Consider the following 25,154-nt stretch of genomic DNA (forward strand, 5'->3'; position numbering starts at 1 on the left):
ATATATATATATATATATATATATATATATATATATATATATATATGCTTAAGAGTTATAGTTCGTTTCCAAATAGAAGTTGAGTCAGTGCCCTTAGTAAAGGCACCATCGCCTAACATACACTGACCAGAGCCCTAAGCCCCTCAACCATCGCCAGAGAAGGATAGGCCAAGGTGGAAGTAAAGGGCTCAGTGTGTGAAGTGTAATGTATATTTAGTTTATATTGTGTGCTTTACCTTTGTTCGTGATTGAGGTAAGAGGTGTAGCCAACCTGACTTTTCTCGTGTTTTTGAAGTTATACTAAAAGATTGAATTCGATGCCTAGGCCTCTTTACAAGTTTAGATATGTTCTGGAAGCTAACTTGCTGATTGAATTTTTTAATTTTCCATTAGACTTGTTTCTTCAGAAGATTGTTATTCCGCCATAGGTCAGATTGTGATGTATAGAAAGAGGTTTTTGTAAATAGAGTCTTCATTCCTACCATACGTTCTGTCTGTGGAATCATTTAGCGTTATGTTCGGATATAATTGGAGAGGAATCATATATTTACCTTATTTATTAGAATAACAAAGAGCCCGTTGACTAATTGGACTAAACACAAATTATGAATATGGACGAGTATCTGGGTTATGTTTGTGATATACCTCGACATTCAAAACTGTTGGAATTCATTCGGAACATCCTATACTTTTAGACTTGTGATAGAACATTTATGATTATTTGGGATTTATTTCATAAGACTGGAAATCATTAATTTTCACCATGTATTCTAGGGGTATGAATTATTTGTTGATTGTATCACACTTGGCGATTTCGCTTTCTTTCTGTTAGATAGTTTCAGACCATAGAGTCGTAAGAACGGGAAACAACTCGCTAAGTAATTAGATACAAGCTGTCGCCAAATTGCAGAAACCTACCGGGCTGGTTCAGTAATGCAAGATATACACATTACATTTTAATTACAAACGGACACATATGCAACTAAAAAAGAATAAAGCGACTCTCTCTGGATCCCACATGTTTTTTTTAATGTACAGATGTATGATTATATATAAATTATATACGCTATCGGGGGACTTCCAATCATAAAAACATACTTTGGGGACAAATGCTTTTAAGATAGTCATGATTTATTGTTAGTTGCTGGCCGCATTTTTAGTTATCAATTTGAAGTTGTTCCCTCGACAGTCAGATCATTCTTCCCATCCCCATTCCTGACCTTAAGGTACAATGTATACATTAATATGCACATATTATGGTATATATGAATCTAGGTGTACAAAATGTTCATTTCTCGAGTGGTCGAAGAAACAAATTAGACTTCCTGCACTAACTGGAGATTGTTTTCAACTACGTTAGTTATAGTGAGTAATATCACCAACAGCTGGTGGAATCGGTTATTTGGAATAGGGGGATTTGACTTAACTGTCATTTATGTAAAGTACAAGTTGTGGTTTTGTGGTTGGAATACAAGACTTGACCATTCTTTTTCACGATGAAAGAAATATATCATTTAACTTTCGGGGCTGAGGGCTGGGATTTTCTTTCAAGTCAGGATATCTGGGGTTTTGTTACCTCCAGATCGTTCTTGTCAACTAATAGAACGGATATGATAGTTTTTTTTCTTTTTTTTCAACGAAAGCAAGAGTGTTCTTGTTAAGCTATTTTAGGACATGACGTAAAAAATCAAATAGCCCAGCACCCACCCACCCTCGCCCCACTAGATACTTGTGAAATAATTATTGAACAGTAAGTGGAAAATTTGGATATCGGATATTTTAAAATGAAAGCTTGTACACTAAATGTAATGATTATATATATATATATATATATATATATATATATATATATATATATATATATATATATATATATATATATATATATATATATATATATATATATATTCAAGTTTAAAAATTTTTATATATTTGCTTATAATTTTGTTCTATCTATTTGGCATTTCAAATCCTCTGTTTTAATTTTTGAAAACAAAAACGTAACTAAGGATTATAAGATGCAGTAAGATGAATGATAAGTCAGGAGAAAACACTTATATTTTTGACCTTGATATGATAGCAATCAGAATATATTTTGGAATTCCTGAGTCTTGGAATTCCCAGAATAAGTGATACGCTTCTGAAGTACTCATTAGGTGACCATGCCTATATATTAACTATAGGCCATTCCGACGGTCACCTATTTTTTGGTGTCCAACCAATGAAACAGTGATTATACATGTGGTGGTTACGGCCTTCTTTTCTAGGTCCAGTGTTAGCGACAACACTTATGCAAGTGGATTGACGCAGATTGGTACAATTATTAGTTGATTAAATAATGGAAGATCGGCATCACTTGCAGAACTTGAAAACTCATGACCGGCCAAAGATATCGGGGCATTCATTTTGGATATTGGATTATCCATTTTCAGGCCAGCGATATTGGGTTATCCATTTGTAAGCAAGATATCATCAAAATCATTCAGAGTCATCTCGAATAAACCCTGAAAGGTGGGTTTGAGTGAAAATAGTGAATCCTTAAGATGTTTCACTTGATCAAAGACCTGATTCAAAATAGAACGTTACTCCTGAAGGTGATGATTCAAAGTATGCATTTTGATTCTGATGCACAAAGCGATATACATACATCATATCACATGGAGTGGGTGGATCCAGGAAACAAAACCAGTATCTATGTTTAGTATGTACGAGTCTACTGGGGACAAACATCGGACGAGTTAACAGGCCTGATCCTAATCAACCAACCAGACCATATATTTATTTAACTTCAAACACACGTTACAATGTTCCAGTTATGATGAGAGAATTAACTTCATGTTAACATGAATCCACGATGCCATCTGTAATATTAATACAGCCCGAAGACCGTAAATACATGCCATCTGTAATATTAGTACAGCTTTTAAACCATACGCAAATAGTTAAATATTGCGCTGTAGCGCAATACCTCCTTCCACCATAATCTTTCATTCTCTCTTGTTAAAATAAAATCCCAATTCTTCTTGACAGTTTCAAATGGGAAATAGATAATTATATATTTTGCTCTTTCTATTGAAATTGGTAAGCACCATATAGCTCAGCAAATTTCTTCGGTTGTGTCAGTGGCATATCTCTTGTGTGTAGCCCACATATCAGTTTCCAAACGTGTCGCTATATATAATTCCATTTATCCGCCTACTCGTGTGTGTAGGCATCCGTTTTGACTGCCAGGACTGCATGTCTTATATAAAAACACTCAATGACATCTTAGGATAAAGCGGCGTCACGCACCAAACTGATTGCCTGAAACCTATTGTACTTTCTAGTATTAATTCTGTGCTGCTTATAAATAGTTCTCAGCCTCAGATTTGAATATGTTTCACGTATTTTACCAAAATAACATCGTGGATTCATGTTAGCATGAAGTTAATTCTCTCATCATAACTGGAACATTGTAACGTATGTTTGAAGTTAAATAAAAACCGCTTCGAGGATGCTTACTTACGCCACAGAAGCAGAGAGGCGACCTTTAAGTATATGGTGACTATATAATCTAGTTTCCAAAAACAATTTAAGAAAACTAAGTAAATAAGAATCGGCCGGGGATGTTTTCTGTGGTTTAAATATTGACGCAATGAGTGTTGATATTTAAAGCGCGTTTGGCTATGAATTGAACTTACCAACATGCAGATAACATGTGTTCACGGTCTTCAGGCTCCACTAATATTACAAATGGCATTTACGTATGGTTTACAAGCTGTACTAATATTACAGATGGCATGTATTTACGGTCTTCAGGCTGTATTAATATTACAGATGACATGTATTTATCGTCTACAGGCTGTACTAATATTACAGATGGCAGGTATTTATGGTCTTCTAGCTGTACTAAAATATTACAGATGACATGTATTTAGGGTCTTCAGGCTGTATTAATATTACAGATGGCATGTATTTAGGGTCTTCAGGCTGTACTAATATTACAGATGACATGTATTTAGGGTCTTCAGGCTGTATTAATATTACAGATGGCACGTATTTACGGTCTTCAGGCTGTATTAATATTACAGATGGCATGTATTTATGGTCTTCAAGCTGTACTAATATTACAGATAGCATGTATTTATCGTCTACAAGCTGTACTAATATTACAGATGGCAGGTATTTATGGTCTACAGGGTGTACTAATATTACATATAGCATATATTTATGGTCTTTAGGTTGCCCATTTCGCAAGTTGTACTCATGACCAAAGAGTCTAGAACTCCAACTATATGCTCAATTCATAAAGTAATATATGTTAGACGGACAAGTTTCATTACTATTAGCAGTAATAAGCTGAAAAGTAAAAAATGTATTAAGATTGAATCAAAAATGTATGTTTCGTAAGAGATAATACAAGGGAAAGAATGATCGTGCTTGAAAAAAAAACTAGCATTGATCAGATACAAACGTTCTATTCTAACACTTTAGCGCTTTCTCATGACTTGGAAATAAAATTGATCGAAGTGTCTTATGACATAACGTACTAGAGTCTGATTTATCAGCACAAAATTTACACGTTGCATACTTCGTATTCAGACAGACTTTTAAGGGATCTCAAAACATTAACGTCGGTATATTGCTCCTCTCCCAAATGGTAAAACATGTAAGGATAGGAGGCAAGGTTCAGCATTGCTTTTCGATCGATGTAGTCTCCGTACCCTATTTCTATTATTATTTTCCCATCATTCTTCAGCATATCCGCCCAATGATACGTGTCATTTTCTATGCCATGCCCGTTGGTGAGATGCATAATAACTTTCCTCGTATCATTTCTTGCGCCATTTGCTGTTGTGAATCCACTTAGGTACACATATTCAAGAGCTTTCGTATGGTTTGAAGGATGTATTGCCTTGGAAAGGATTGAAATCTTTTGGTGAATCTGAATTTCTGTTAAGCCGCTCTGAAAATTGAATTTCACTTCTGGTTCAGCTGCATATGTTATAAGACTGACTCTGACGTCATTGCTTCCAATAAAAAGCGAAGTAACGTACTGCAAAGCGTCAAGGGCACCCTGGAACTCAACCAAAGACACTGAGCTACCGGCATCCAGAAGGTAAAATATATCGGACATCTTTGGATGACATACTGGAAAAAAGAAATGTTTGTGCTTAACATGCAAAGAGAAAAGATTGTTTAGAACCTTTGATCGTTCCGGATAGTTATTTTTCTCTGTGCTTAAATATAAATATTTATTGTTCTACTCGCGTCATTCTCGTGTGTGTGTGTGTGTGTGTGTGTGTGTGTACATTATTCATCGTCCCCTAATGAAGATCTTGTATTAGGAAAAACGAACGGAAACTTCATTTTGACTGTGTCGCTATACAACTTTTGTGTCATTCTATAATAATTGTGCGGCATTCCCATTTTTTATTTTTTCGAACGCCACTCAAGCCTGACACTTTCAAAACAGAAGTATCTGGAACAATGCATCGGGGGTAGCACACATATCGCCTACCTCTCTTGCACCCGTGCTCCAATCCACTTGAACATGCACCCATCCCTCAGAATGGATGGGACAGGTTGAGGAAGGAGGTGCTCAAAGTACACAGGAAACAATTCGTTATGCTAGTGGAATTTGTACTCATTTAAATGATTATTACAAATGGACACCTTTTTACCAAACAAAAGTGCTTATCTCTAGGGTCCACGTAATCATATATATTAAATAGATGATAAAGAAAAGCACACCCGGAAACAATAGTATCTGATGTCAGGATGAAACCTTATTTTAGAAAATGCACAATAAGAGAGTGTAAACTAGGCAGCTAAGTGTCAATGAAGATCATATTTTTCCTTCGATTATTTATTGCTTATATATATTCGTTCAATTAGTACGATAAACCTATGGCTGTACTTCTTGTAAGGAAACTACACAAGATTGTTGGACTTTTTCAAGTGTTGTAAAAAAATTAAAACTTGTTCTACTGTTTAAATATAAAATATATGCATAAAAGAAAATGTTTTAGATATTTTTGCAAACAATATACCTTCACACACGTATATCCCAATCTTTCGTTGAATGCTGTACAGCCCATCAAAGGTGGATACAGTGAAGACGTCGCTGTAATCGCTTGCCATTTCAAGCAGTTCCTCGTGCAGAACTTCAGAACCAATTCCTATGACCACAATATTTACACCAGCATCTTTCAATAACTTTGCCTGTATTCTCATATCACTTTTATTGGAGGACATGCCGTCGGTTAAAATAATAACACGTTTCTTAACATTCTTCCTGTTGTTTGGTAATACCTCCTCTCGTGCAGCTCGTAGGGCAGAGCCAGTGTTTGTAACCCCTGGGTCGTACTGAATTCGATCTATGGCGTCTAATAAGGTTTTGTTCTCTAAATATGTCATGAGGTTGAATTCTACTCGAGCATTAGACGAGAAGGTTATCACGCTGACCCGAACGAACGTCGGACCGATGTAAACCGATTTCACAAATTCCTTGATAAAGTCTAATTGTTTGTTAAAGTTGTCTTTACCCTGGCTTACCGAAGAGTCGACAAGGAAAACTATATCTGCTGGGCCAATCTTGCATGTATCTGGGATGAGAAAAAAATCATTCAGCCATTTCACATGCAACCATACTAGTTCTACTCTTTTTGCCAGTCTGTTCTCATTTGTTTGTAATTAAGTTCAGTTTTGAATATTAGATAATAAACAAACTGATTTATATACAAGAAATTTTACAAGTTAGAATTCTTGAAGGTCGTAACTGCTGCCAAATATGAATACTTATTACATAAGAACATGACAAATTTCGTGTAATACAAAGGATACGTTTTCAGTGTACACTGACATTGAGGGGATCTTTGAACATGTTACATGGCTTTGGATTTGTAAATAATGGTGGATTACAAAACTGCTGTAAAATGGTATACTACGCTTGTGACCTGTACCATGATACTTCCTGTCTGACTTTTAAAAGCGTTGACATAACTATGATCAACTGGAATATTGATTACCGATGAAAAACATCCTCCATTGTTATCTTGGTTTTTCTTTTAAAACCGACCATGTATATTTTAATGTTGTTAAAAGAAGTTTTAATTGCCTTAATTTGGTGTATGATTGATGGGTGTAATTTGTATTATATATTATACACCTTGGCGTTAAATAAAGCGATATATTTACACAGGTTCAACCCATCCACCCTCGCAACCCTCTCCCAAAAAATTACATACGCGATTGTGTTTCTTCTGTTGGCTTTGACAGCTCTTGTGACGTCACTGTACTCAAGCATCCGAATTTCTCGCGCTGCACGAGTACCGTTTTTCATGCTTTAAATAACATTTTTGTATGTATTTGGTCTATAATTTATGTAGATGGCATTCATTACTCGGTTATCGTTTTGTTTTGGGAAGAAACATGCAATTGGTAAGGTTCTATATGCTTTAAATCTGCCATCTTGCCAGAAGTCTTGTACAACTCAAATGGTTGGGGGCTTTCTTGTAAGAATAATATCATTATACTTTGAGAGAACATTGCTTTCTAATAACTATATTATCTTTAAAGGACATTTGATATAAATGATCAAAATATAGAAAGAACCATGTACAATCGGTTTCTATGTGTAAGAGAATTTAGCCTGTAAAGGCAGCTCTAAAATTTCTCTTCTTTTGTAATTAAATAAAAACGAAACCGATACATCCTTGGCTAACTCTAAATTCATGTATTTTTTAATACATAGTTTTAAATACATTGTAATGCAAACGATGAAGTTCGAATACAATATATCTTATCTACCTCAAGCGTTATAATAAGAACAATACTGTTTCGGTAAGGAACATAACCGGAGCAAGGCATGATTCTATTTTCCTTCTATTTTTTATTGTGGCGCTACTTATCAGATTTATAGGAAGTAACTTAGCCCGGTCCTCCATTTATGATGTAAGAACAAGGATAACACACGTTGTGGTGTGTATAAACGTTGCACATATAAAAAAAATATATTACCTCATTCTTTGCCGCTACAGTTTCACGCTTTGAATATTTTTTGAGTTTTAAAGAAAATTAATTTTCCAGGTTCCAGTAGCTTTAATGCAAAATTGAAGATTTTGTCATGCACGTTAGATCCAAAAGACAGGTATTCTTTACTCTTTCATATGTTCAGTCGGCATAGGCCAGCGGGTATTAACACCTTAAGTATGGTGAGATCAGGTTATCCTGATTACCCTTTATAACTCTATGTTGGAATTTTGCACATTCCGGAAATTTGAAAGAAACTTTGATAATTGCCATTTTCAAGGAAGGAAGTAATAAACAAAGAAACCGAAACAATTACAGGGTGATAACGCATCTCCGAGTTATTGGTAACAATTTTAAAAAAATGGTATTAAGTCGATTACAAACTGATTGTAAGCTTACAAAGTTCTCAAATAATTCACTACATGGGAGCTTTCAGAAGGTTCTAGGTTGAAATATAACTTCATGCATGGTTAAAGAACTAATGAGCAATGCTAATGAAAATCAAAGCAATTTGTATGTAGCTTTCCCTGATACCGAGAAAGCTTTGACACATCATGGCATGACAGATTATTCTATAAAGTGTTACAGATCGGTATCAATCACAGACTATAGATTGTGATTGTCAGTGATATACAAATATGTACAGCAGAAGTTTCAATTCAGTAAGGATTTCTAACCGATTTGTGGTGTTAAATTGCATACAGAAAGGTGGAATATTCTCCCCTTGGCTTTTCGTTGTTTTTATCAATGAACCAATTGACATTTTAACAACTTGCAACTAGTTTTTTTTAATTCACCGATAACCTTTATCCATGTCGGACAGTAGGAGCTGATATGTCAAAACTAGACATGGATCACTTACTGAGGATAAGTGTTCAGTACTCTATAAAGTGTGGATTCAGATACAATTCCAATAAAATTAATATTGTTGTTTTTAATGAAAGCTCCTCTGACTACAAAAGAAGACACATACGTTGGTTCCTGGGATTTGATGCTGTACTAGAAGCATAATCATGAAAACATTTATGTATCAATGCACCTAAGTACAGCAAAACTGATATTACGATAACAGAGGCCAAAGATAAGATTTTGTAAGTTCCCTATTCAGCTTTACTGAGATCGGAGTTAATTAGTATGGTGGTTTTACTGACGTTAATATCCATGTTTCTAACTCCAATGACAGTTAGCTAGTAAACTCAATTTGCTACAGTAAAATAACTATTAATTTCTTAAAACTTCAAACACAAGACTGTTATGTCGAACCTCATATTCTATAAAAGAAATAAGTATAATTTTGTATGCATTTCCATCACAATGACAAGTTGTATCTAGTACCGTATTCGCACAACCTGCCTCACCTTTTTAAAAAGCAGACAGACTGCTTGCTGTCCTTTTCTATTTCTAGAACAGTCTGCGTCCAATGTTTGCAATGTCTATTTTCATGTTTCTAAGACAAATTGAACAAATAAAAGAAGGAACTCTTGTATACATGTTTTCTAAGAGATGTAACTCCAAACTGTACGAAATTGTTGAGACTATCAAAGACAGTGAACTATGTAACTTCTGTTGCTTGCAAACATAGCCCCGAACATGCAATATCGTAACCGTATTATTAAAGAAACTCCTGTTCGATTCCAAACACCCACACGATGACACTGTTTGGGAACCATTGGCGACAACTAGGTTATAAATTATAAATTGGTATGTCTTTGGTACCGTATTTAGTTGAAAATCCGTGGAGGGGAGGGTGCTAACAAACAAACTGGAAAGTATGCGCGTACTGTAGGTAGGAACACAGGTACTTGTGCAACTCATGTCATCAATTAATGCAACACAAGAACGCTTCCGTGTTTCCATAGTTTTTCCATACGGATCACAATCCGATTTCTGGTAAGTGAACACATTCGTTTACTTGGACGTTATCCACGTTTCTGCGAGAGACTCAATATCAAGAACTTCACTGTTTGAAATAAATCTCTGAAAATCGGGAAAGTTAACGTTATCGTGTCACTTAAGATGCACATTTTTACAGAAACAACTTAAATCAATTTGTGCATTGCATTAATTATTGACGCTGAAGAGAAAATGATAAACACCGAACAAACGGTGTCTTCAAATGAAGACATAAAGATTCTGGTTGTTTAATACCAATGATGACCTCGATAAAAGGATTTGGTGCTATACACCTTGATGTCCTAAAATATTCTTAGCCATACACTCTAAGAAACGGAACCGAAAAACTACAATTGGAGCGCAACAAATTAATAGCAACAAGAATCCCACGATTGGTTTTAAAACAAATTACAGGAATTAGGATAACTTTCCAAAACAACTATAGCTTTATCCTCACTAATAGGATAACACTGGAGAAATGACGAGCGATATTTGATCTTAAATAGTAGGATAGCATTGACTGCCTTTTCTGTTATGCTGGAAGACTTTTTCGGAAAAAAATAGATTGTAGATATTAATTGCAATCACTTAAATAATACTACTTTTGTTGGAGTTGGATTCTTTGACATTCTTCTATAATACCTAATACATTTCGTCCGCAGCAGTACAATATTTGTGAATTTCGGTCAACGTACGAAGTCAGAAAAGTGTTGCCACAGTAACTGATTATAACAATTTTAATGTTCTTTAGAAACGTCTATAAATGTACAATGTAAAAATATAAAAATTGTTAGAAGCTTATTCCAGCATTTAATTATCTAGAAAACTTACCTAGGTCACAGTTTTGTCCGGTGAATCGGCTTGGACAATTGCAACTATAATTTCCAAAGCTATTATTGCATGAAGCGCTTTGCTGACATGGATTAGTCAAGCATTCGTTTAAATCTAAAAAAAGGAACATAAAGTGAATTATAGTATTATACTATATTAATTCTACATTAAAATCTTTCTGAAATGAGCTTACAATAAATGGAACAAGAAACGGAGTCAATAAGCCTGAATTGTTATATCATACATATAAATTTAATAAATGCGGTCATTAAATACACAAGGACAATACAACTTTTCAATATTCTCAAAGAGTACAATCAGTAAAGGCGATACAATTTTACAATCATTATAGTCTGAATAGATTGCATTGAATTACGCACGTTTATTTCCTGGAAACATGCGCCATTTGTTTCCAAAACTGAACTATCATTGTCATCTAATCAGATCACTGCAATCATGTTTGATCTATCTCAGCGTTGGTTATACAAGATATAGGCACAAACAAGGCACCTTTATATATATATATATATATATATATATATATATATATATATATATATATATATATATATATATATATATATATATATATATATATATATAAAGGTGTCTCAAGTTCTGTATGCGCACACATAATCACACACACATATAAACTAAACTACCAACCGTCTCCACAGTCCTTGCCGGTAAATCCCTGTGGACAAATGCAGATGTAATTTTCAGCACTGATGTTCATACACGTCCCTCCGTTCTTGCATCTCGGGACACCTGGTCCAAAGATATCACATACATCTGAAGAAGAAAATTGTAAAGATCAAAGATATATAATTCTTTTATCTCCTTCGTATCGAATGTTTCACAGACATATTGTGTCAAAACCACAAAGATTTGTGGGGGAGGGGATGGTGGTTGTGTGCGTCATTTGGATTTTTAACATATCTTTTAAAAAATGTAATCATACTGCCACGATGTCAGCAGAATGGCAGTTTATAGTGATGTTTAGACTGGCGCATCATGCCGCAGACATGTAGCATGATGTCCCACCAAATCACATTATCCTGAGACCAGGCCGACCAGTCCTAACACTTACCTCTTAATGCTGAGCACCTTACGAGGCAGCTGCTAGTGACATATCTTTAAAAGTCTTTGGTATGACTCGGCGGGGGTTTGAACATAGGTAATATTTCACTTCGTGTATTAAATCTAATTTGCATTTTTGTTTTCCTTGTTTATCAAGTGATAAAGCGATAATAGATAGCAGACATGTGAGATGGACAGCTATTTAGTGTTTCATAGTCCCGGTGATTTTTAACTAATGTTCCGTTTGTTTTGTCTATTGTTGATAAGTAGATAACTACTTATTTGGCACTGCACACTGTAGTTTGCACGTGTTTACTAGAGGTGCTAGGTAGTATGTCTGACTGTTGGATAGTAGATAATATATATTGGTCACTCAACATGGCGTATTGAAGGTATAGTGTGGGGTGCGGGACAGTAGATGATTAAGTCTTGGTCAAGGTATTTGACTGTTGGATAGTTTAGTGTGGGTCTTTGGTCACTACAAAGGGCTTATAGAAACGACATTGCGTGGGAATGGATAGTAGATGACTCAGTGTTGAATAGTAGATCACTCTTTCACAAGATATTATTCGTCGATCCTATACACAGAAATTTCTCACAATGGAGGTGTAATGTTAAATTCCCGTTTGACCCTCAGTGTCAAACCATGGAGTAATGTTAATGTCCGCTCGACCCTAGGGTGGCCCATATTAGTATTAACAGTACTTATTGTGTCACATCACATGTCCGTTTTGAATATTTTTGTATCACGTGTGGTAGCTGTTCTCATTTGTGTCAGAGGAATGGAATAGTAATAGTGTATTGATACATGCATACATACATACATACATACATACATACATATAAATATTGAAGATCTAATTAATTTGTCTAAAACTGTACAAATGATGCATTCGCCTCTCTATTAAATATCATATTTCTCTGGAATCTACACTTTCTTCTTCTAGATAATAAATAATGGGTGTCTTCGCGGTTAAGACATCTTACTGGTACAATGTGTTCCGTAGTGCACTGGGCACCATATTCCATCTATAGTACATGTCAGATGATTTGGACAAGCATGAATCTCTTGTGTACAAAGGTACTCTCTGAATTCCTCGGTCTGAAAAAAATTAATAAAGGTTAAGAATGTGCTCATAGTAACCTATTTTGTGCCAAAACATTCCTGAATTCCTCATTCACTAGACTAATAAGAATATTGTAAGCACAATAGGAAAGTTCTCCACTTAAACATTTTGTAATGTTTGTAATGTTTACTGATAGCATAATGCACGCAGGTCACAGATACGTTTGTCAAAACATCACTTTCTGCACAGAATTAGAGAAAAGTTACACTTTCAGCATTCAATTTTAAAAGAAAATAACCTTTAGCAAAATTTAATGCAAATGTAACAGCTGCCATTTTATGTGGATACACATCGTTGGACCTTAATAAGCTTTATGCATTTTATGTTCCAAATTATTTTAAACTATTTTAGATATTATAGAAATATTTTCAGTTCTATGTATATATTTAAGAAGAAATCTACGCTCCAGCAAAATTGTTCATCCGTATGTCCGAACCTAATATTAAATATCAGTTAACTAAGAAAATATCGGAACATGTGGTCAGCTTAATAAGACAACTAAAACTGACCACCCGTTCATTGGATCAGTCGCTACGAATAGTATACCAACATTGCAGTAAAGTGTAAGGCATTTGTTAGAACGAAGAAGGCCAATACTACCCGTCAAATATGTGGGATAGTAACACTAATTTTTGGGTATGTCTCTCAACAGGTACTCAATAAAATCAGACCTAAAACGCATAGGGAAAAAAGATACATCTTCTTAGTGGATCATTAATTTGTACTTATGGAGAGAAAAAACATGAAATACAAAGAGTGTCTTCCACTCTTTTGGAACACACACACACACACACACACAGACACAGACACACACACACACGGCGACTGCTGATGTGTTCACAGCTAAGTGACACGATTGTCCTCACGACTGAATAATTTAAGGTCGTAGTATATTTAGTTTGAGTATTCTACAGACTTAAACCTTCATAAAGGAGCTTCCTTATTGACAACATAATATTTGACGTTACAGTACCATAAATCGCCATGGACGGGCCTCGCAAAGTGGCACAGATAACAAAACGACAACTCTTCACCCTAAATCTATCGATTTATAGTTCCATATATTATCACATTAAACAGAGGATTTCTTTCTTGGTCACAGAACGACATAAGAGGACATGTTATACCTGCATGTGTGCATGAAGTATATGTTTTTCTTTACGTGGTGAATAAAAATACATGATTTTCTTACGGTAGACATATTATAAATATTAAATGACTGTTTCATCTTCAGTGTTTTGGGCTCAGAACATACTATTTTCGAAGATGTAAATTACAGTGTCCACTGAAGAAAACATTTAAAAGAAAATTTAATTAATCTCCAGTTTCAGTTTGAGCACACATTGATCACAATCTGTAATTTCTATAGAAGTTATCCCATCTTAATTTTTTTATTATTTTGTATATTTTTTATGTGGCTTGTAATTTGAAGTTCTGATTTTGTTAATCTAACTTTAAATGTAAAAATAAATTTAACAAATGATAATATAGTTCAAAATCGTTCATAATATAAAATCAATTTTTCCATTGGTTCTGTTTACAATGGTCTCGTTCCAATTTTGAATTGACACTGTCCTGTATTGATTATAAAAGTGTTAAATCTCGTACTGTCGGGAATGTTTGTGATCTGACTGTGACACTGACCGACGTCATCAATCATACATTTTGCGAAGGCATCTATTTGTGTTAATAGAACGATATCTCATATGTCGAGTCCAGGACAATGCCAATATTAATAAGCAATCTCATACAACTTGGCTAGGACAGTGTTATTGCTAGTAAGTTATCTCACATTTCTTGACTTGGACAGTGTTAGTAAAAGTACAAAATCTAGTGCGGTGTAGCACACTTCATGGCTAGGACACTCACGGCACTAGTATGCAGTCTCACGCGTCTTGGCTAGAATATAGTTAATATCTGTAAGACATCTCAGAATTCTTATCTAAGTCAGTGATGGTACTTGTACGGCATAACAGTTGTAGCTAGTACTACAAATATATAGATATACTTTTGAATAGCCTAGTTCCTCTGATATAAGATGTAAACTGAGAAAATGATAGTATGTGTGAATATACCATTTCAAAAGGTAGATTCCTTTAAATCCGTACTTGTGTTCTTTGACGGGAGCAAGTGGTCCATAAGAAGTTGAACATAATTTCTGATAGGATATTTGTGATGTAGTAGTAACTATGTACCATAACACCAAATAGATATAGACACAGTAGCTGTCGTTTAAATCCTGATTAACGTACGAAAAGTAAAGTTCCTCGGCATATAGAGAGCAAACTTCGACACATCGCTTGCAAACTGAAAATTATGCATTTTGAAGGAGGTAGTACTTAATAGCACCTTAAGCAAATTTCATATACGAAAAATCTCATGCCATTTTATTAAGTTGTGTATTCATAGATAAATATTATTCTTTGAGCCAAGCTAAAAGGGCACTGTTTTAGCAAACTGTGTTTCATTCTTTGCCATATCGCTGCACCTTTAAAATTGTTTTACATTTTTGATGAAAGAGCTGATCATGAATAACAAAAGACGAGTTAAAAACACGGTTTTACAGCCGATCTCATGGTACATGAAAAGGTAGGCATGTAGGTAAGTAGATAGATTAATACTTCCATTTTCAAGTTAGGAGTGGAACATTGTTAAGATTTTATGTCTTAAACTATGTAAGAGAAAAAATTGAAACCATCAAGTGGAGTAAAATTAACAAATAATTTATTTTCCGTGAATGTAAAGTGAAAATTCAAAAGACGCTTACAGTATTGTGATTTAAACCCTAAATAATCCTAAATGTTCTATCCCAATTCCAAAAGTATAGACTGTTCTGAATGAAGTTCAATAGTCTTGAATATCATGATGCATCAAAAGTCTTGATTGTCCTGATTTACGGCAATGATATAATTCATAATCTCTTTGAATGAGTTCTCAATAATCCCAAAATAATGTTTAAGTCCATAATATCAGTGAACACATTGTAGTTCCAATGAATAATTTAAATAAAAATAAAAAATAAAATCAAACTGTCACTGTATCCATTCATCACCCGTATACACTTCTTGCGACAATATTCAAAGAATATGGTTCTCGTACGATGCACGCGAGCACAGATCGCGCCATCTTCGATTATTATTTATACACTTTTCTAATCTGACAACAAAACAAACTATACGTTGTAGACTCAGTGTAATGGCATTTTTCATTTACTTTTTTTTTTGTTGTCTTCATTATCTAACTCTTACTTGTAGATTACTTATCTAATTCAAACATGCAATAGTCTAGGCATTCCCACAACGTTTGTGTTTATTGTTTGTTACGTGGTCGTTAAGTTATCTCTTCGCCTGAATAATTGAAAACTGTTTTGTAATTGTACTGAACAGGTGAAACTTAATATTTTAGCACTGGGATGCCATTTATTCACCCACTATCAAATATGTTTGCCATATAATTTACCCGACACTCCAAATGACGCATTTCACAAACTCCTTCCTGTGCTCTGTCGTAACAAAAACCAGGCGTAGTGCTACGTTCCACCCGGCTTCCATGACTTAAGAAAAGGGCAGCTTCTTTTCTATCCATCTGAATTTCGTTCGACAGCTGATTGCGATTGTACTGAGCTTGAACAACTAGAGGAAAATAAATAAATCATTACAACTGAAAGCTCAAGGCTCCATAATTCTGAGTTTTGTTAAAAGTTCTGTTTTGTTTTTTTAAACTAGTAATGCCACTAACCTTGTTTGGTATACCTTTTATGTAAATCTTTAATTATAGAGGATACACTTTCTAATAAATCCCTGGCATTACACTGCCTTTAGACTTAGTCCCACCCGCCACCAAGACACCATTGCTCAAGCATGACGAGCTGTTAACCTTGGGTGGAATAAAACAATGTATTATAATGTCATGCAACGAAAAGTTCCGGTAAAGCTAAGAACATAGCATGATTTCAAAATCAACTGCTAAGAGTAGTCTCAAAGGAAGGAAAGACGCTTCTTTACTTTATGTATATTAATTCTGTATTAAACAACATAGATGAGTATTTAGATCTGACAACAGGGATATAAATTATATACAGACTGTATGGCAAAATGTATCTAAAATATAGTGACGGGTTAGATTTCTTAAAACAATATTTGTTTTCTCACTAGAATTATTCTTTTAGCAACTATATTTAGTCACAATTGTATCATGAGTATCCGAAGCGTAGACAGAAACATCACTATAATAGTTTTTAATTTGTTGCGACACTAAATTTTACTCACGTTTTTCTTTTTTTGGGGGGGGGAGGGGCTTTTGACGATTTGCGCCTTCTTTATTAAATATGTTTGCATATCTTATACACGTACAGAAAAAATATTATTCACTAAGAATTATTTTCATTCTAAATATGTAACGAAAACTACTACCTTGAGGCTATTTTTCTATCAAGCTTGAATATTCAGCTATAATTAAATATCTGCATATATTCATTCTTGTTCCAGTTCATCTATTCATTGCATTGCCCCCCCCCCACATATACATACGTAAGTACATGCAGAAAGACAGAGAGCCATTTAGTTAATACTTTCATAAGCATGTGCAAACTTACCTCTGTCGAACAGAATTAATAATGGGACATTGTTAGGAACAATGACGCTGTTGTGAAGACAAAAACATACACGTTTTAGAATAGAAATAACTCAGTATCACGAGATTATTTCAATTTTTGATAAATTTGTTACTTTTCATAGGCAACATTTTCTTGACTAACACGCCTTACAGATACATATATTGAGTCACTTACCTCTGTGGCACAATAGCCAAGTGATCATAAGGACAAAATTCATTTTCGGTATTCCCATCCCAGGCGTTTAACAAAGCTCTGCTGATCGCGGATGTAAAAATAACTGTATGTCTAGTTCCAAAATTTACACAATGAATAGGGTCCTTGTGGTGATTACCTTCACTCAAACCCGACAAGGTTAATGCAAATATCGAACTTCCTTGTTTCATACTTGTGTGTTATTTACCGAGTTTCCATCCAGGGTATTAGAGCTATGACCAAAATTAACTTGTCACTGACTACGTCAATAAAAACGAGCAGGCACGTAAGGATACTAGCGTACAAAATGCGAGAGAATTTTGAAGATAAGAAACTAAATGATATATTTACAAGGTTAACGGTTTAACAATGACATATCAGATGTGTAGATTTTATTGCGCCACTCCTCGTTGAATAGATAGATATTCCTTCATAAGTGAAGTTACATAGCAGAGTATAAAAAGTATCCTGTCACTAATTCTTCATAAAATAATATATGAATGAGTACTTACATTTTAATGAAATCTGAATAGATTGAAGATCATAGAATCCTCTTAGTCAAATACGCAAAGAAAATAGTATATTCGTCAAACGATTTTTTTTAGGACAGTGTAGTGAAATGATTTTCAAATATATTTCGATGCCCCTATCGTATGCCTTCCCTTGCATGGCACTGAGATGCACTTTTTGACGTTATATATATATATATATATATATATATATATATATATATATATATATATATATATATATATATATATATATATGGACAAAACATGGAACATGTGGGCAAAACTAAGGTCAATTTACAAATAGACTATAGTTACATGCTTGAATGATATATGACAGAGACTAGCATTCAGAAGAACTATGCCAAACAATGTACATCCATGCTCGCATTGTAATTCCTAATATTATATAAAGAAACATATTGTACAACATAATGATACAGGAACAATAAGATAACCAATTATATAGGAATTAATAAGAAGTATGGAAACTATGAAATAAAAGCGACCACTATACGATAATTAAACTGAAAAGGTATACACTTACAAAATGTAATAGATTATATATTAAGAGTGGATTTAATAGAAAATTAGCCAAAGACATTATTTTCCTAATAGGGAAAAATGTAACGGAACCATTTATTAGGGGCTTACAAGGTGCATGCCAGATGCAGGTCCCGCCGCACCCACAAAAGGAGAGGTTGTATTAATAAGGGCCATCTCTGTTGTCCCAAAATGTGTGCATTTGGTTTAGTAAATAAGAGTTGGGTCTATGATCTAAATGCATGTATATGATGTCTGAAATGTAGCTGACTATGACAATGTATATTTTTATTGACTTTTGAATCAGATGGATCATGTTCACCTAAGACGGGAAAGGATTGAATTATATCCATGGTGAGTGCGTTTGTGCTGGTGGGGGCGGGCATGGATTGCGTATATCAGTCCAACTAGAAGTAGTATGTTGCATTGTACGCGGCCTAGCACCCACCCTCACATGAGAGAAAATTCCATTCCCAAATAAGACTGAGCAAGTCAACTATTAAAAGAAAAGAGACAAAAATACAACTTTTAACAAAACCACCCAAAAAACTAGCAATCACTGATATAATTGTAGACTATTTTTTTAAATGGTAACACACCTAGATATAACACACAAAAAAAGAACTGTGTTATGTCCCTCAAGTAAGAGGGGAGGATGGTAATAACCTAAGCTAGCAAGTTAGATAAACACTCAAAGGGGTGAAATAATAAGGCATGAAAGCATATCCACAATACACAAGATGAAAATGAAGCGGGCGGAACAAATACACATACTTAGTAACTGTGACTTAAAATACGCGAACCATGCAAGCACTCAATACAAGAAGAAGAAAATATGAAGTTTTGTTTTTCTTTTTCCGTATAAAACAATACGCTTTACATGATAATCCTACTGTGTTTTGGGGACACATGTTTTAGATCAGCGAATGGTCAGGATAAATGCCTATGTGTTTTGTTTTGTCTTTCTCGGCATGCGCTTAATATAAACACACACACACACACACACCAATCCCAACCCCTCACCCTCAAATAATACATTCTTACTATAGCAGTTTTACGAAACATTCCACATATTTTCTCACCTAAATTTATGCCGGTATCAGCCTTTGTATTTAGTCGCCCAGAAGAAGAAATAAATAATCCTTCTCCTCAAAGTTTCATTTTTCAGCATAAATTATTAAAACAATGCAATAATAAAAACCTCGTAATATATTTGATCAAAAGAAAAAGTAAGTCCTAACAATTACATATACGGGAAAGTACAAGATATAGATCCAAAGCTTGGATCACTTAAAAGTTCAAATTCGGGCAAGGATACTTGTCATAAGGGATAAACCTTGAGGAGGGGAGTACGAACCTACTTTGACACACAATTTAAGCCCAGGCCTTCAACGAATAGAAACCAACCATGAATCTAAACACGTCCTTTTCAAAACTAACGAGGAACGACATCCAAAACCTCTTTTTAATTCTCTACCTCTAAATTCTGCTTGCTTTTTTATATATAAAAAAACGCTTGCAATACAGATGGGATGGGTGGGTGGAGACTTAGAGATATAAAAAATCTTTTAATTTTCAATCAAAGGAAGGAGGCGTCACCAAATAGGCCTGCTAGTTCCTCATAGCCGCAGATACCGAGGTATCTACATAAATAATCTAAGCCTAGGTTGTAGGATATATCACTGCCTATATATATATATATATATATATATATATATATATATATATATATATATATATATATATATATATATATATATATATATATATATATATATATAAAGTTATGTATACTTAATTTACCTTGTTTGTTAGGTTTTATTAGTTTTTTAAATTTCATTACATGCTACTGTACCGTAACATTGTATGTTGGTCTTGACCTTGTCCAAAAATTTAGGTCGTTTCTACTTGACCCGAACTGACTTTTTTAAATTATATTCTGTTTAAACATCTAACACATATCTAAATTGTTTCTATGTATATGGGTTTTAAATCTGAATTTATTATTAATAGAAGTAAAAATGTTTTTTTTGTGTGTCTAGGTCTAGGTTTTGGAATTATCTAAGTGTATTTTACATAATCCAGGTTATGGTTTTTGTGTAAACATTAGGATCACTCTAGAAGGTTATTTTCCATCAATTAATGGGTTTTATTTTAGAAAATGCTAATTGTGACCCGAGATCAAGTAGAGAACCATATAATCTTGTAGGAGAGAAACAATTTCAGTCTTGCTTTAAGACCTAGCACTTTTATTTGTATTATATATTGTGTCCAGTATTTCATTTTAGGGCTGTAAATTTTATTTATTCAAATTACTGAATTCAATTATTTATTTTGTCTGGAAATACAAAAGTGGTCTGATAAATATCTTGGATAGAGACATTCACTGGAATTTATAAAGAATTCAAACCTGGAATTATATTTCAGTAATTCAATAAAAGATTGTTGACACATCAACACTTTATAAGCTACCACAAACACATAAGCGACGTAAATTTTTGCATTTATTCTGGACTTCTACTAAATTGTATTCAAAAGTTTAGATTATTAGGACTTGTGTTTGTAATTTAAAAAAAAAATTGGGATATAATTCGCAATTCCGTAACATCTTTTTTCTCATTTTCACCTTTCAATCTAGGGAAATAAATTATATTTTGAATTTTATAAAGTTTGTTTCATTTGATTCTTTTCTTTTATATATCGAGTTATAATTAGTTTCAATTACGAGTTACGAGTTGAACCCGTTTTCTGAGCAAGCTTACTACTTATTCATCAGCGCTCTCAGCCACTCAACTATCCGCTCTTCACCAGAAAAGGATAGGCCAATATCGATGGAAAGGGCTCAATGTGCACGGGAAACAACTGGTTAAGCAATTGGAAATAAGCACTCTGTTAAATACACAAACACATTGGTTTTCTATTCAGTAATTATAGGTTACTGCTTTTGTGTATTAAAATATGAACGAGTTTTCTCGGATGGATATTGCGCGACCTTGGGAGTACAGAATATCCATCCGACAAAATGAGTTCATGTTTTCCCATACAAATGCAGTAACCCTTTTTATATATTCTCATTTTCTTATTCTACCTAAGACTTAATTATATAAACAAAACTACTCTAAAGAAACAAAGTAAATGAATTTGTGCTGTATTTCAAATTAAATTCAAGCGCAGATTCATCAGTGCACAACAACAATATTAATGCGCACATAACTCCGCCCAGCGAAACTTGAACTTAGCCGCGCGCTCGACATCACTTTCGAAAGAAATAGTCGTTTTTGGTCTATTTACAATTGAAATTTATAGCCATATTGTGAATGAATACGCATTGCAACAACTTTTCCATTTGGACTGGAATGAATGGATTTCAGTATTTTTCTCGAATCTAGTAATTTTTGTGATTATGGATTGAATTTATCTGTGTCAGTTCTACATAAAGTAATTCCGATTTAAGCAGCGAGGAAGGCGTCTTGACTCATCTGCATGTGTGTTTCTTTTCTGGCATTTAACGTTTGGAATCAAAATGTGGGTAAAATACGAACTCTTTCAATTGTAATTATGAAAATCACGCTATGGAATATAACGTTCATTTCATTTTGAGTGCAGTAAGGAGGATGTTATTGCACTTGGAATGTAGTCGAAATTACAGGTCAAATTCGCATTTGCAGAACTAAGAAAGTACATTTTGAGGAAATTCAGGATGTAAAACTATAAGTATAATTGTTGCCATTCTTATTATCTGCTAAAGAAATCACGTTTCTGTCTAGTCACTTGCGTGCTCTTTATTGGGACCCAAGCAATGTTATGACCTGTATTGCGTATATCGCTAGCCTCAGTCCAAAACATTGTATTAAAAAGGTTAACGCGGAATATTTCAAAGCAGCTGGTATGTGTCAGTCCACGAAACAGCAGCTTTAGGACACACGGTACTGATTGTATGGGAAAATTGGGAACCAGCCTGGAAATGGGTGAACATGAAATAGAGTATATATGGCTTTGGATGACCAGATTGGATGATAATTAAAGCTATTTTGTAGGAAAAACAATCTTTTTGAGAGGTTATCCTAGTTGTAACTGAAAAAACATAAGATACATGGGGTGCTTTGTGAGAGAATGTGTCGATCTATCTTGTTCTGTTTCATTTTCAGCAATATCATCAAATCCATCTCCATCTGCTTCAATGGCTGCTATTAATTCTTTTAACTCCTTGTCATCTAATTCTTCAAAAAAAATCAGCTGAAAATTGCAATGGAAAATCATTGTAATCGGCCATTTTGCTTCGACAACGTAGCAGATGAACGCCAAAATTTGATTTATGGATTAAATCAAAGAATATTGGAAAAGGAATAAAGAGGGTATAATCTATATTTATTTGCTGAATTGAGAATTTAAAAGGTGAAACAATCATTTCACAATGACGTGTCTACATCGTTTATTTATATTGCAAACAGTACCAAAGAAAAAAAACGAAAGTAGTCCCAGTATCAATGTGTAAAATTCAAGATCAGTAGCACGTGACCGTTTACATCCAAACATCCAATCATATTTCAGAAAATCCGTTTCATCTAGGAATTAGACATTTTTATAAAGGATAGTGACGTACGCCGCAGTAGCAGAGAGGTGTCTTGTAAGACTATGCTGACTAGACACTCTAGTTTGTAAAATTTTAAAAACCTCAGTAAATAGGAATCACAGATCAAGAGCTTTAATGTGATTTAAGTATTAGTACAATAAGTGCAGATACATGAGTGCCCGCAAAATATTTTTAAGGGTGAGGGGGCAGGATTTTTTGCGTTGGGGGGGGGGCAGCCAGTCACGCCGGGAGAATTAGTATAGTAAGCAGTCTGAAACTAAAGCTAATATTTACTAAGTGTTTTGAACGGAATCTTGTGACATATTTTCAGCTATACTTGCAGTATGATTCCCAGGGGGGTCACATGACCCCCTTTGACCTAGGCTGCTGATATATATAAATTACGTTTGACTCTACGATATTATGACTCGAACTCACCCACATTAATCAGCAGATGGCATTTATTTATGGTCTTCGGGTTGTAATGATATTACAAATGGCAAATATTTACCGTTTTTAGGCTGTACTAATAATACAGATAACATGTATTTACGGTCTTCAGGCTGTACTAATATTACAGATGGCATGAATGTATGGTATACAGGCTACATATAGCTTGTGTTTACGGTCTTAAGGCTATACCAGTATTACAGAAGGTATATAATTACGGTCTTCAGGCTGTATTAATATTACAGAAGGTATATAATTATGGTCTTCAGGCTGTATTAATATTACAGAAGGTATATAATTATGGTCTTCAGGCTGTATTAATATTACAGAAGGTATATAATTATGGTCTTCAGGCTGTATTAATATTACAGAAGGTATATAATTATGGTCTTCAGGCTGTATTAATATTACAGAAGGTATATAATTATGGTCTTCAGGCTGTATTAATATTACAGAAGGTATATAATTATGGTCTTCAGGCTGTATTAATATTACAGAAGGTATATAATTATGGTCTTCAGGCTGTATTAATATTACAGAAGGTATATAATTATGGTCTTCAGGCTGTATTAATATTACAGAAGGTATATAATTACGGTCTTCAGACTGTATTAATATTACAGAAGGTATATAATTATGGTCTTCAGGCTGTATTAATATTACAGAAGGTATATAATTACGGTCTTCAGACTGTATTAATATTACAGAAGGTATATAATTACGGTCTTCAGGTTGCCTATTTCACAAATTGTACTCATGACCAATGAGTCTAGAACTGCAACAATATGCTCAAGTCATCTAGTAACAGATAAGATCGACGTACGAATTTCATTATCACGCGCAAAAATAAGCAGAAAGTCGAAAAACTGTGTTAAGATTGAATCAGAACTATTTTTCGTAAGTGCCAATGCGAGAATGTTAGTGCTAAAATAAAAAAGCTAACAAGGAACAGGTACAAAAGTTATATTCTAACACTTTAGCGCTTTCTCTTGACTTGGGAATAAAACTAGTCGAAGTCTCTTCTAACATAATGTGCCAAGTTCTAACTTCATCAGCACATTTAGTACTGGTAAGAAGGGGACATAATTCGTTTGGATGATGCAATGGAACGATGCAATTTGAACTCATTCAATTTCACATCGATACAAAGTTGCTAACCAGGTTTAATTGAAATTCAACAATTTTGGCTAAAGATATGCTGTACAAATCAAAGTCGAGAGGACGAATAAGGGGTATTACTCCTGTAAATGATACAAATGGTACAAAGCAGCAGTCAAATTTTGGATTTGGCTGTAACCCAACAACACTTAGTAAAGTTATGCTATATA

General features: G+C 34.2%; 1 protein-coding gene across 1 annotated transcript; it reads right to left on the reverse strand.

Moving 5' to 3' along the window:
• Positions 1-1,876: 1,876 nt before the first annotated feature.
• LOC149776824 (von Willebrand factor A domain-containing protein 2-like) lies at positions 1,877-17,887 on the reverse strand. The gene is made up of 7 exons (XM_089941539.1): positions 17,734-17,887; positions 16,404-16,576; positions 12,805-12,919; positions 11,404-11,529; positions 10,738-10,851; positions 6,033-6,587; positions 1,877-5,130 (listed from the first exon to the last, which is right to left on the reverse strand). The coding sequence occupies exons 1-7, from the start codon at positions 17,789-17,791 to the stop codon at positions 4,556-4,558; spliced, it is 1,716 nt and encodes a 571-aa protein (XP_089797665.1). The 5' UTR covers positions 17,792-17,887; the 3' UTR covers positions 1,877-4,555.
• Between the last annotated feature and the right edge of the window lie 7,267 nt (positions 17,888-25,154).

This window comes from Sinohyriopsis cumingii, chromosome 18 (assembly GCF_028554795.1).
Source record: "Sinohyriopsis cumingii isolate HCF-2022 chromosome 18, ASM2855479v2, whole genome shotgun sequence".
NCBI classification, from domain to species: domain Eukaryota; kingdom Metazoa; phylum Mollusca; class Bivalvia; order Unionida; family Unionidae; genus Sinohyriopsis; species Sinohyriopsis cumingii.

What these genes read in the sequence shown, in the direction of transcription:
- LOC149776824 (XM_089941539.1), bottom strand. Translation starts at nt 17,791, where the DNA reads ATGGGAATACCGAAAATGAATTTTGTCCTTATGATCACTTGGCTATTG. An exon ending in CTACGGAACACATTGTACCA is followed by an intron (nt 11,530 to 12,804) that starts GTAAGATGTCTT and finishes TTTCTTCTTCAG; the next exon opens with ATGTATGTGATATCTTTGGA. An exon ending in TGGGATATACGTGTGTGAAG is followed by an intron (nt 5,131 to 6,032) that starts GTATATTGTTTG and finishes TCTTTTTTCCAG; the next exon opens with TATGTCATCCAAAGATGTCC.